The sequence below is a fragment of the Cicer arietinum genome, chromosome 8 (assembly GCF_000331145.2).
Source record: "Cicer arietinum cultivar CDC Frontier isolate Library 1 chromosome 8, Cicar.CDCFrontier_v2.0, whole genome shotgun sequence".
NCBI lineage: Eukaryota > Viridiplantae > Streptophyta > Magnoliopsida > Fabales > Fabaceae > Cicer > Cicer arietinum.
The window spans coordinates 4,278,942-4,291,714 of NC_021167.2; the positions used below are offsets into that span (position 1 = coordinate 4,278,942).

The 12,773-nt window shown below is 28.7% G+C and overlaps 1 protein-coding gene across 1 annotated transcript; it reads right to left on the reverse strand.

The window, feature by feature from the left end:
• Positions 1-7,330: 7,330 nt before the first annotated feature.
• LOC101496927 (patatin-like protein 5) lies at positions 7,331-9,305 on the reverse strand. Its single transcript, XM_004511885.4, has 7 exons — positions 9,063-9,305; positions 8,800-8,993; positions 8,529-8,715; positions 8,291-8,455; positions 7,922-8,212; positions 7,660-7,835; positions 7,331-7,556 (listed from the first exon to the last, which is right to left on the reverse strand). The coding sequence occupies exons 1-7, from the start codon at positions 9,198-9,200 to the stop codon at positions 7,490-7,492; spliced, it is 1,218 nt and encodes a 405-aa protein (XP_004511942.1). The 5' UTR covers positions 9,201-9,305; the 3' UTR covers positions 7,331-7,489.
• Positions 9,306-12,773: the final 3,468 nt, after the last annotated feature.

Sequence of the window (12,773 nt, forward strand, 5' to 3'; positions counted from 1 at the left end):
GATAGATCAGACTCGTTAATTATAATGTTGGATCCATCACAGTTACTGTTGTAAGAATTTGAATATCTCTTTTATTTTCTTAATAAAATTTTTCTTATTAAAAAAAAAAAACAAACTAATATGGTCTCCAATGTAAAAAATTTGCGTAGCAAACTTACATATATTTACACACACACACAAAAAAAAAAAACCTATGTAAAACAGACACACACAAAAAAACCTTGTAAAAAATGGAGTAGCAAGGTACCTTTTGGCTATAGGAATTAAAAAATAGGAGAAGGCTCCCTATTAAATAGGTTGAGCATTAGTTAGACTTTTCTTTATTTTTATTAATAAAGATCTTTTTGATGGTCAAAATAAGAAAACATTTATTTGATGCTCTATTTATGGTTAATTTAAGACAAGATTCATTCGATACAATGTATTTCCATTAATTTATATTAAGCTTAATATATGAAATTATTTGGTTACTAATTATATGATTTTTTAAATTTGAACTTTTTTTTATTAATTAGCGTCGATGATTTTTTGAAATTTTTTTACTACTTATTTAATTTATTTAGTTTCTTTTTGTTAGTTTATAAAAAATTAAATATTACAAGTTAAAATTTTAAAAAATAAATGTGTAATTATTTCACAAAAATAAATTTGTTATGGTATAACATAAGATATATATATCATATCATGTTATAGTGAGGTATGCACCAAACACATAATATGATACATATTTATTATATCATTGTCAATCTTTATTTAACTTTCTATCTTATTTAATCTTTTATTTATTTATTTATTTTTTCTTTATCTTATATCATAATTGTCTTAAGAATTTGAAGATTACGTGGACTTATCTCTAAAAAAAAATACTATGTAAATATTTGTGGAAATATATATTATATGAATTGCTATTAAACAATTTAACTAATAATATGTATGATTAATTGGGATCTAGAGATTGTATGCAACATAATTCTGACCATTTGATTAAGATAAGATGGTTGAAAGATGGAATTTTAATTTTAATAAAAAATTAAATGAATTTAAAATATTAACCGTTTAATTAAGATTAGATGTACATAAATACTTCAATTGTAGGACGGCTGCAATCCAAATTCGATTAATTGATGTTTGTATAAATTATTTGTACACGGTAATACGTGGACACATTTGTTTTTTAAAATTTAATTTATTGAAGATATATACATAGTCAATATGTAAACAAATAATTAGAGACTAACATTATCAAAAATTGGAAAGAAGATAATTATTGATGATTGAAGTCATCGATCCATATATAAGAAAGAACTTTCTTAATTATTCTATACTCCTGTTTATTAATTCTAGCTAGACCTGATATCTGTTTGATAATTATATTTAATTTGCAGCAAGTTGTTGCTTAAATAGTTGGTTATTGATCGTTGAATATTCAAAATATATTATTGATGTATTTTGATTTTGAGTTTTTTTTTATGATAATTATATCATCTCTTATAAATAGAAAAATTATTTTTTGTTCAATTGATCATTTCATCTGCATAATAAAATTAGAGAAACGATATACACGACTCCTTTTTGAAACTGAAATACATCTAATTATTTATTAAAACTAGATAATAGTGCCCAAAAAACCAAAATAATCTGAGTCAAAAGTTCGATGGAACGAGGCTTGCCTCCTTTTATTCATTAAAAAAAATACAATAATTAAATGAATCCCTACATAGCCAAGGTTTAGGTTAGCAAATTTGACTAATTAATTCATCGTGTTACTATGTTGCCTTTTTTTAAATGAGTTATGATGCATTGTTTACATCATCGGGTAAAGTCATTAAAATAATCGTTTTAGATTATTATAATAAATTAATTTTTTACTTAATAAAAAAGTCTTTAAATTTTTTTTATATCTGATAAAAAGACTCCATATTTAAATATTTTAAAATCTAAACCTAATAAAATTTAACCTAGATGTATACTGTCTCAATAAATATTAAATTAATTGACGTAATTAACAATTAAAAATAAAATATTATATAAAATAAATTATAGTAATTTAATAAATATTTTTTTTATTCTAAAGTTTCTAAAAAATATTTTTTTTATAAAAAAGTTTATTAGTTTGATTAAAAATACTATTATAGACTCTAAAATGGAACATATACCTATTGGTAGCAAATGCTCCATTAGAATATGACAATCATGCGTCTTCAAACCTTTTAACTTGAGGTCTTTCATACAAATCAAATTTTTAATGTTCGAAGAGTATCCTTCTAGAACTTTAACTTCGTGTAGAAATTTACATAAAACAATTTTTTTCTTTCTAGATAGAGTATGAGCGGCTGGAGGTAGATACGTGCGATTTCCTTTCTTTACTGGAGCCAGTTCATTTCTTATTCCCATATCGACCAAGTCTAATCTTGCGTTGACGCCATCTTTAGACTTTCCTGGAACATTGAGTAACGTACCAATAACACTATCAAATACATTTTTTTCAATATGCATCACATCGAGGAAATGTCTTATATACAATGACTTCCAATATGACAATTCAAAGAAAATTGACTTTTTCTTCCACCCAGTTTTCACCAGCTCTCCCGCAAAAGGTTTGCCAAATTTATTGGTCAAACCTTGTACTTTTTCAAGTATTTGATATCCAGTCGGTGCTAAAGGAGCTTTACCTTCCTCCCTTCCTCTGATTTTCCATTGAATGCATCTCTCCACCCACGATACTGATGACTATAAGGTAAAAATCTACGATGTCCAAGAAACACATTCTTCTTACAATGTTTCAACCGCATCCAATTTGTACTCTCTTCACATATAGGACATGCACACTGACCTTTAATGTTATATCCTGATAAATTACCATATGCTGGAAAATCATTAATTGTGCCGAACAACATAGCCCTCAAATTGAAACATTCTTTCCTATACCCATCATAAACTTCCACACCTGTCTCCCACATACGTTTTAAATCTTCAATTAAAGGAGTCAAGTATACGTCGATATCATTCCCCGGTTGTTTGGGTCCAGAAATTAACAGAGACAACATCATAAACTTACGCTTCATACATAACCATGGAGGTAGGTTATATATTACCAAAATCACAGGCCACGTGCTATGTGAGATGCTTTGAAGACCATGTGGATTCATTCCATCAGTAGAAAGTGCAAGTCTTAGATTTCTTGACTCTATCCCGAATTCAGGATACTCGTGATCAATTTTTGCCCATTGTGGGGAATCTGCAGGGTGTCGAAACATTCCATCTCTAATTCTTTCATCTGCATGCCATGTCAAGTGTTTTGAATCTTCTTCACTGCGATACATGCGCCTAAATCTTGGTATTATAGGAAAATACCACACGACTTTTGCTGGAGTAGATTCTTTCTTCTTATATCGAGAGACATTGCATTTCGGACACGCCTTAAGTAGTTCATATTCGTTTCGAAATAAAATGCAATCGTTAGGACACACATGAATCCTTTCGTAACTCATTCCAATAGAACACAAAATCCGTTTAGCCTCGTAGGTCCGACTGGGAAGTTCATTATCATCTGGCAACATATCTTTTATGAGTGTTAATAATTCCGTAAAGCTTTTATCAGACCATCCATTACTCGCTTTTAAGTTGTACAACTTTAATATCGCTGACAGTCTTGTGAATTTAGTACAACCATTATATAATTCTTTCTCTGCATCACTCAACAAACTTTCAAACATTTTAGGACAATCTCGAAGATCTTCTTCAACTGCTTTTGCAATCTCATCAACTCGGTCCGGCTCATATGTATCTGTATCGAAATCAGTTGAAGCATATGTAGAACTATTCTCAAAATTAATGTTTCCTTTTTTTTTCTCACCATGTCTTATCCAACATGTGTAGCTTTGATCAATTCCATTACATACTAGATGTCCTTCTAATTCATCTTCTCTAACACGTTTTCCAAAACAACATTTTAAACAAGGACAAACTACTCTATTTGGATCTTTTGCATTCTTCACTGCAAACTCAACAAACTCCTTCACTCCAATTTCATACTCTTTTGACAATCGATTGGCTGAAATCCATTTCCTATCCATATTATACCACCTATATAAATGCAGTAACAAAAATAATAAGCTTTCAAAACATATCAACAAGTTTCAAAAAGAAACCAATATCAACTAACAATTTCAAAACAGAACAGATCATGTGGTATGAGTTTTTGACAATTTTTGACAATTTCAAAACAGAACAGATCATGTGTAAAAAATACCTTAGACAACGCAGATCATGTGTAGAAGAGATTTAATATATATATAACAATTTTTAGTAGATTTAATATATATGTAACAAAACATAAGAGATCATGTGTAAAAAATACCTGAGACAACGTAGATGGCCGCACAATACGTAGAGGATATTAGGGTTCCCAACGTATATAATTATTTGAAAGATGTAGAGGATATGAGGGTTTCCAACGTATATAATTATTTGAAAGATGTAGTTTACAGCGCTTGTGAAAAAAGCGTTGTAATAGGTAGTTAAATTCAATGAAAGCGCATGTATTTTACAGCGCTTGTGCAAAAAGCGATGTATTAGGTAGTTCAAATATTTGGAAGCGCATGTGTTTACAGCGCTTGTGAAAAAAGCGCTGTAACTGATACGCGAAAGCGCTTCATTTTACAACGCTTTTTTGACAAGCGCTGTAAAAGCCTTATAACGTTATGCGCAAACGTTATATGACCTACAACAGCGCTTGTGAACAAAAGCGTTGTAAAAGACTCCGTTATTTTTAAAATATATTTACAACAACGCTTGTGTTGAGCAAGCGCTGTAACATGGACGCTGTTAAATGTCATTTTTGGCGTAGTGGGTTGACCCTCATTTTCTATTTTATAAGAAAAAATATTTATGTATAAATAAAAAAGGACCCTAAATACAAGATTAATTATATTATATTTTTAATTTACACATAATACTCCATTGAGACCAAGATATTTATTCCCTACAAAATAATACATTGTAAGGGAGGGCAACATATCACTCATAGTACAATTAGCAAATCTATGTTGAATCTTTTGTTGAGTTTATGCTGCAAATTTTTTATTAAAAAAAAAAAGATAAAATTAATAATATAAAAATTACATAAATATATTTAAAAAATTTCCCTCTTCTTAATACACTCTACAGATACCAATTCGTCGGGGGACAGAGATTGAGTTAAAAAAACATACACCTCGTATTGAGCAACCTCCCAAATAACCCACAACACTACCTAATAAATAAGGATCATAAAACCATTAATCGTGGCTTTAATTACTATTAGGAGCATAAGAGAAAAGTGAATATCACAATAAGACGTGTTAAATTGTGACTTTATTTTAAATTTTAATCTTCATACTAATATATTTCTCTTAAGTTGTCTTTGGAGATAATTTAAGAAAAAAGTGAATATCACAATAAGACGTGTTAACTATGTTGATAATAGCATCACAAACTACCACATAATTTGTAATACTCTAATAAATGATAATGGTTAGTTAAAAATAATCTTCCTCTAATAAAGGATGACTTATAACAAAATAATATTAGCTTGCAATAAATATTCTAAGTGTGCAAAATGAGATAAGAAAAACATTAAAAATTGAGTTACAAATGATTCACACACATAATTTATATTGATTCCCTAAATATGTGTTTTTTCAATCCTTAAAACTTTGTGAGATTTTTATTAGCGTTCAAAATTACATCCCTTAGTTTGTATTTTAATAAGTATCTATCTTTTTTGTCTTGCAAGCCTTACAACACTATAGTATTATAGTCTCAAAAAACTTACATAATAACTCAATTTTATATGAACTTAAGGATATAAAAAAAAATCGTTTAATTGTTTTAGGATCAAATTACAACTCATTAAGATAGAATGGTATTAGGAAGTTGTTTGTGACACACTCAATAAATTTGATTCTTGGGTTTGATAAGGTTTGCATGAGTATGTATAAAATGAAGAGAATGGTAATCAACTTGAATATTTGCTTGGAAGTGGTTCTCTTAATATTTGAAGTCCAAGGCAAACACTTGTGTATTTGTAGATGACTTAAAACTTCAAAAGCATTGACCAACACAATATAACAGTTGGAGTCTAGATTTGTTGAGTTGTCCATCCTTTTTCTTAATTGCAAAACTACACTTTCAACTATATCATTAATTAGTCTTTTCATGTAGAGAGGATGACTAAAGGATACTATTATCTTATTCTATTGAGCATGAGGATGAATGTTCTATTTCCATTTATGAAAATGTGTGACTTGATACTTTTGCGTTTGTTGATATTTGAATAGTGTGTAAGATCATCAATGAGAGGTGCTTCCTCTGATAAGCACAATGTCAAATATACACTTTATTGTACAGTAAAAATTATTGGTGTATGAACTGGAGGGTGACTATGAAATAAATTAAAATAAATTAGTGATGTTAAAATATAATTAAACGGTTCAACTTTTTGATAGTATATTCAATAAACTAGTATTATTAAGTTGTTAATTATAATGTAATTTATCATATCTTCTAAAATAAAATAAAAATAATTGAAAAGTTATAACGGAAGATGAAAGTGTTGTTGCTCAGTTTGAACATACCATTTTGATAACTAAGGATGCGACTAAGATTATGACTCAATGGATGCAAACATTCAATATCTCGAGGAAGAACAGGAAAAGTTATCCTTTAAAATCATTAACATGGATTTGAAATGTGATTAAACATGATTTATACAGTGTTATATCGTCCAATTATGTAGCCAAATTTGCTAAGTAAGAATAAGTATTTTTATATGGAAGATGCGAAATTATATGTAAAGTTAATATTTGGCCGAGGCATTATCAAATAGGAAATACAATTAACTAAAGCTGCAATTTAAATATGGTTAGAACAATACTTTATTAACACACGAGGTTCACTACATGCATCTAACATCTCCTACTCCAAGTGACTACTATGTCAAAAAGTAATTTTAAATTAATTTAAAATTTTATTAGTATGATATATGTTAAAAAAATAATCACTTTTTAAAACAAAATAATCAATTCTAAAATTTTGCATTTGTTTGTTAATATGAAAAGGAATATAAAACTGATTTTTTGAAAAACTATTTTTAATAGTTTCTAATAAAAATAATTGATTTTTTAATTAAAAAATTAATTTTCTCTATAATAGATAAATATAAAATAACTTCTCATTTTCTTTAAAATTTCTTAACAATAGATTATCAAAATCAAATATATAAAAAACGACTCTAAAACACGAAATCTTGAGCAAAAGCAAGTAGTTGTGGTACAATCAAGAAAACTTATATTAAATGAATTCTTTAGAATTCTTCTTAAGTTTGACAATCAACAACAATTATTTCATTCAGAATTAAGGTAATAGAAAATGTTACAAACTTGCATCATAATCGTGCAGAAATTATTAAGCAATACAAAGATAGAGTTTCAACAATGGATTGACATATTCAATACTTGCTATCTTTTGGGTTTGAATCTCTTTTTTTTTTTAACTCCGAGAGTAAACCAGCAAACCTGCAAGCATATATATAAGTTTTAGGATTTGAAATATTTGTCCAAAGTTAGGACTTAGGACTAATACAAAATAATAAATAATAAGTTATAAAATAAAATGAACCTTTTGAGCTCTTCTTCGACAGTGTCTTTATCTGGAACCAATTCACGTATGCCTGTATGTATATTAACTCGTGTAACTTTGTTCTTCAATAACTTCTCACCCACTTTTACCAAATTCTTCATATTATCTTCAGTAGATACATCCACAGAAGCTAATACCCCCTCTAATGTATCGTCCTGTTTGAATGAACCAATATTATAAGTTAAACATAACATGAGTGCAACATTCTTCGAAGCATAACATGAACATAACAAAAACATACTTGAATTCGTAGATAGTTGTCTTGAGATTGAAGTGCAGTAAAAATAACAGAGCTATGATAATCAACCATATGAGAGCTAGATTCAAAGAAACAATCTAGAAGTGGAGTTGATCCAGAGTTGTATAACCAAGTCAAAGCACCCCATTTAGACACCATTTTAGCGTTGTACTTGTGCTCACTCTTGTTTGATCCAGTCCCTATTGATATTACTAGAAAACGATCATAGCTTATATTGTTTGCACCCGGTTGTTTTAATACATCCTTTGTCACTTCTCTTATTGCAACCATACTCTACAAATTATCAACAAACAAATCTTTTATTATCACTCATTAATTAATATCATCATCATTTCCAACACCGTCCCTTACCGGATTATTAGCAGCCACGCCACCATCAATAAGGTTGTATTTTCTAATCACTTTCCCTTGTTCATCTTTTTTTTCGAAATAGAGAGCTGGCAAATATGTTGGAGCTGCCGATGTGGCTATGCAAATTTCTGACAGTGGTATATCTAAACTTGGATCAGATTCTACCTGCATAACAATATATATTATGAATATGTTTAATGAAGCACGCACGGACATGAATTAATAATAATTAACGAACCTCGTACGAGGAAAAGATGGTAGGTTGAAGTTGATCGATATCAAAACATGGAATAACAACGTTTGTCAAAGTTTGGCTCAACAGTGTTTTCCCTGCCATATTTCTTATCAGAGTATGAAGATATTCTCCATCGTACTTAGGTCCTCTGAAAGCTTTTTTTATTCTTACGAGTGACGCAATTATTCCACTGCACATGAAATAATTAATCCAAGAGTAATTACTAGTGAAATACTATATAGTTACTAATTATAATATATATATATATATTGACCTTTTTTGTGGAAAAATATGTGGCAAGTTGTCGGTGTAAAATGGCACAATTTTATCGGCAGCAATAGGACGATTATTGGTAGCCTTTGGATCTTTATCAGGAACTGCTAACATGGTAGTAATCAGACCTCCTGTACTGGTCCCACCAATTACATCGAAATAATCTGCAATCCTTGCATCCTTACCGTCTAATTCCTGTTAAATAATTAACATATATTATATATATAAGACTCTATAGTTATGAGAATAATACTAATTAATTACCTGAAGTTGAGACTCAAGTTTGGCAAGAATAACACCAGGAATGATTCCTCTAACGCCTCCACCATCAATGCTAAGAACAGTAAGGTATTTGATTGGAGGCTGATTATTAACTGTGGGAGTAGATATGGGCTTTTCCATTGATTTAGTTTGATAAATACAATCAGGTAATTAGCTTGAGAGTATTGATGGAGGGGGAACTAGCTTTATGATTTTAGGCTATGTGTGTTTGTGTATATATATTGTTTTTGAATAATACTATTTCTTATATGAGTCAACAAGATATATATAATGGATTCATCTTACATCTTATCATATTTTCTCTCTCAATTCAATTGAGTTATTCACTCATCTTCTTTCTCAAGTTAAAATATTATTATGAATGCACTACGCCAAAAATGACATTTTATAGCGCTTATTAAATACAAGCGCTGTTGTATGATATTTTAAAAATAACGGAGGATACAACAGCGCTTTTTTGACAAGCGCTATAAAAAAAGCGCTATAAAAGACTTTGATTTCACATAATTAAAGGACCTATTAGAGCGCTTTTTGGAAAAGCGCTGTAAAAAGGTTTTTAAAAAAAAATAAGAAGGTCTTTTACAGCGCTTTTGGACAAGCGCTTTAAAAAGTCTGTAAAAAAGCGCTGTAATAGACTTTCAAAAAATAAAATAAGGAGGTCTTTTACAGCGCTCTTTAAAAAAGCGCTGTAATAGGCTTTTAAAAGTAAAATAAGGAGGTCTTTTTACGGCGCTCCTTAAAAATAGCGCTGTAATAGGCTTTTAAAAAATAAAATAAGTAGGTATTTTACAGCACTTTTTAAAAAAAGCGTTGTAATAGGCTTTTAAAAAGTAAAATAAGGAGGTCTTATACAGCGCTCTTTAAAAAAAGCGCTGTAATAGGCTTTTAAAAAATAAAATAAGAAGGTCTTTTACAGCGCTTTCTTACAGCGCTTTTTAAAGAAAGCGCTGTAATAGGCTTTTAAAAAATAAAATAAGAAGGTCTTTTACAGCGCTTTTTAAAAAAAACGCTGTAATAGGCTTTTAAAAAGTAAAATAAAGAGGTCTTTTACAGCGCTCTTTAAAAAAGTGTTGTAATAGGCTTTTAAAAAGTAAAATAAAGAGGTCTTTTACAGCGCTGTAAAAAGCTTTTAAAATAAAGAGGTCTTTAAAAAAAGCGCTGTAATAGGCTTTTAAAAAATAAAATAAGAAGGTCTTTTACAACGCTTTTTAAAAAAAGCGTTGTAATAGGCTTTTAAAAAATAAAATAAGGAGGTCTTTTACAGCGCTTTTTAAAAAAAACGCTGTAATAGGCTTTTAAAAAATAAAATATAACAGTAAATCGCTTCAGTTTCCTCTTTATTACATAAACTTCACTACACTTCAGTGTCCTTCTCCTCTTCATTATCCTTCTCATTGCGGACCCTAATGTCCTACGAACCATATTGTTAACCATCTCCATTGCAAATCATCTCCATATTTGTTACTATCCCTACGAACATTATTACATACTCTTCTCAATGAGAACCCTACTCTGTCCTACGAACCGTTCGTATTTTTGATCATTTTCGTTGTTTTTTCTTAAACGAAATTGTAACCTTATGAACTCTACATATTTCTTCGCACTCTTCAGGTATTGTATTCATTTATTCATTTATTTCTTATATATATATATAATGTGTCTGTTAATGCTAATAATCACATTTATTTGATAGTGTTTTACAAGTTTTCCGAGCTCAAATTGGTGCTACAGTGTCGAAGCAAAAATCAAATAAATCACATGGATTCTAATAAAGGTTTGAAATGTATGTCTTTAAAATTTCATTAACAATCAATCCACAAATATTTATTGACTTATATGTTTTATTTTATAGTGCTCTCGTCAAACTAACAACATAGATTGCGGATACTGTATATTACGATTTATGAAGGAGATTGTTGTTATAATCCCAGAAAGAGATCTAATTGAAATAAAGGAATGCATATTACAACGCTTTTTTTAAAAAGCGCCGTAAAACTAATACAACAAGCAGCACGTTTTTAGAAGAGATTTACAGCGTTTTTTTCTATTTTAAAGAGCGCTGTTATATCTTTTTACAGCGCTGGATACTACAGCGCTTAATTTTTAAAAAAACGTTGTAAATGGCTTAAAAAAAGCGCTGTAAAATACCATTTTTCGCGTAGTGAATTAATATGTATAAAAAATTAGCACGATGTGATTAAAAATAATAATTTACACATCTTACGCTTACAAAATATAATAAAACAATCCTAAAAAATATAAATATTATATTAAAAAATGAGATGGGATATTAAATTATAATTTAAAAATACATCTATATAAATAATTAAATTTACAAATTATATTTGATTTTTTATATGATATTAAATTATTTATGAACTCGGTACTTTGAGATTACAAAATTAAATTTTTACTATATTTAACTAACATTTCAGTTATATTATCTATTTATATTTGAGTACTTGACTAATTTTAATATCAAAATTAAATTTTTACTATATTTAACTAACATTTCAGTTATATTATCTATTTATATTTGAGTACTTGACTAATTTTAATATGACCATATGGACATATTTTGCTTTTGTTAATTAATTTTATGCATCGTTAACGTGTATGACAATTTATTGGTCTTGTTGTGGTTATTTTATTGTTGTTAATGTTCAATTATTTTATATAATTTAAATTTAGATTCTCTTAAATAATTCATTGTTTATTGAAGTTCCTTGTCGACTTAAGTAAAATGCATTAAGGTTTAATTTGAGAAACAGCTCATGTCGCAGAAACATACCATTAAGCTACAATTGACTTTTAGGTCTTTATATAATGAAGGCTGTAATTGACTTTTTGAGGTCTTTATATAGTAGTTCTCTTGCAGAAGCTCCCAGGTCTTTGTATAATGAAGGCATACGCTGTAAATTGTAATTGACTTTCAGGTCTTTTTATAATTAAACTGTATTTCATATTCATTAGACTATATATCATATTAATATTGTAAAAAAAAATCATTTGAGATAATATTAAATGTGACATTTAAAATGAAATAAATGGAGTAGCTATTTTTATTTAATAGTAATGAAAAAAATACTTGTATTCCTATAAAGAAATAGTTACAATTTCAAATAAAAATAATTGGAAAAAAAATAATAATAATTTAATTATTTAAAAATAGATATTATTTAATTATCTTTTCTTTGACATTTTTGTATATGTCTAAATACTAAATAGTGTGTCTAAACCTAAATCATGTGAACACACAAGACTTCTAGACTATGAGGATGTGCATGAAACGTTCCGAAAATGAAGATCGTCCTCTACAAAAAAGTTGAAGACCATTCATTAATCTAAGAGTGGGTGAGTTGACCTACTTTAGGGGATGAGGGCATGTTAGAGTTGAGCTAATAAAACAAACCAAGTTTTTTCATGGATTTGAACCCCTTTTTCGGAGTATCCTACACTCTCTGCTGCAATTATATCAACCATTGGATTCATCTGATGACTAAGAAAAAATAGACAAATAATTAAAAGAAGGCTTAATTGCAGTTTTGGTCCTCCTATTTTAGCTGATTCGCAAAAGTAGTCCCCCCATTTTGTTTCTCCCCAGTTTTGGTCCCTCAAACAGAATTTTGGTCCAAAACTTGATGAAATTTCATTTTTTTTGTATTTATTTAAGTCACATCATGTCTCAAAATC

Coding starts and splice junctions, on each gene's coding strand:
- LOC101496927 (XM_004511885.4), bottom strand. CDS start 9,200: ATGGAAAAGCCCATATCTACTCCCACAGTTAATAATCAGCCTCCAATC. Junction 8,456..8,528: donor CCATCTTTTCCTCGTACGAG/GTTCGTTAATTA, acceptor ATTGTTATGCAG/GTAGAATCTGATCCAAGTTT. Junction 8,213..8,290: donor GCGTGGCTGCTAATAATCCG/GTAAGGGACGGT, acceptor GATAATTTGTAG/AGTATGGTTGCAATAAGAGA.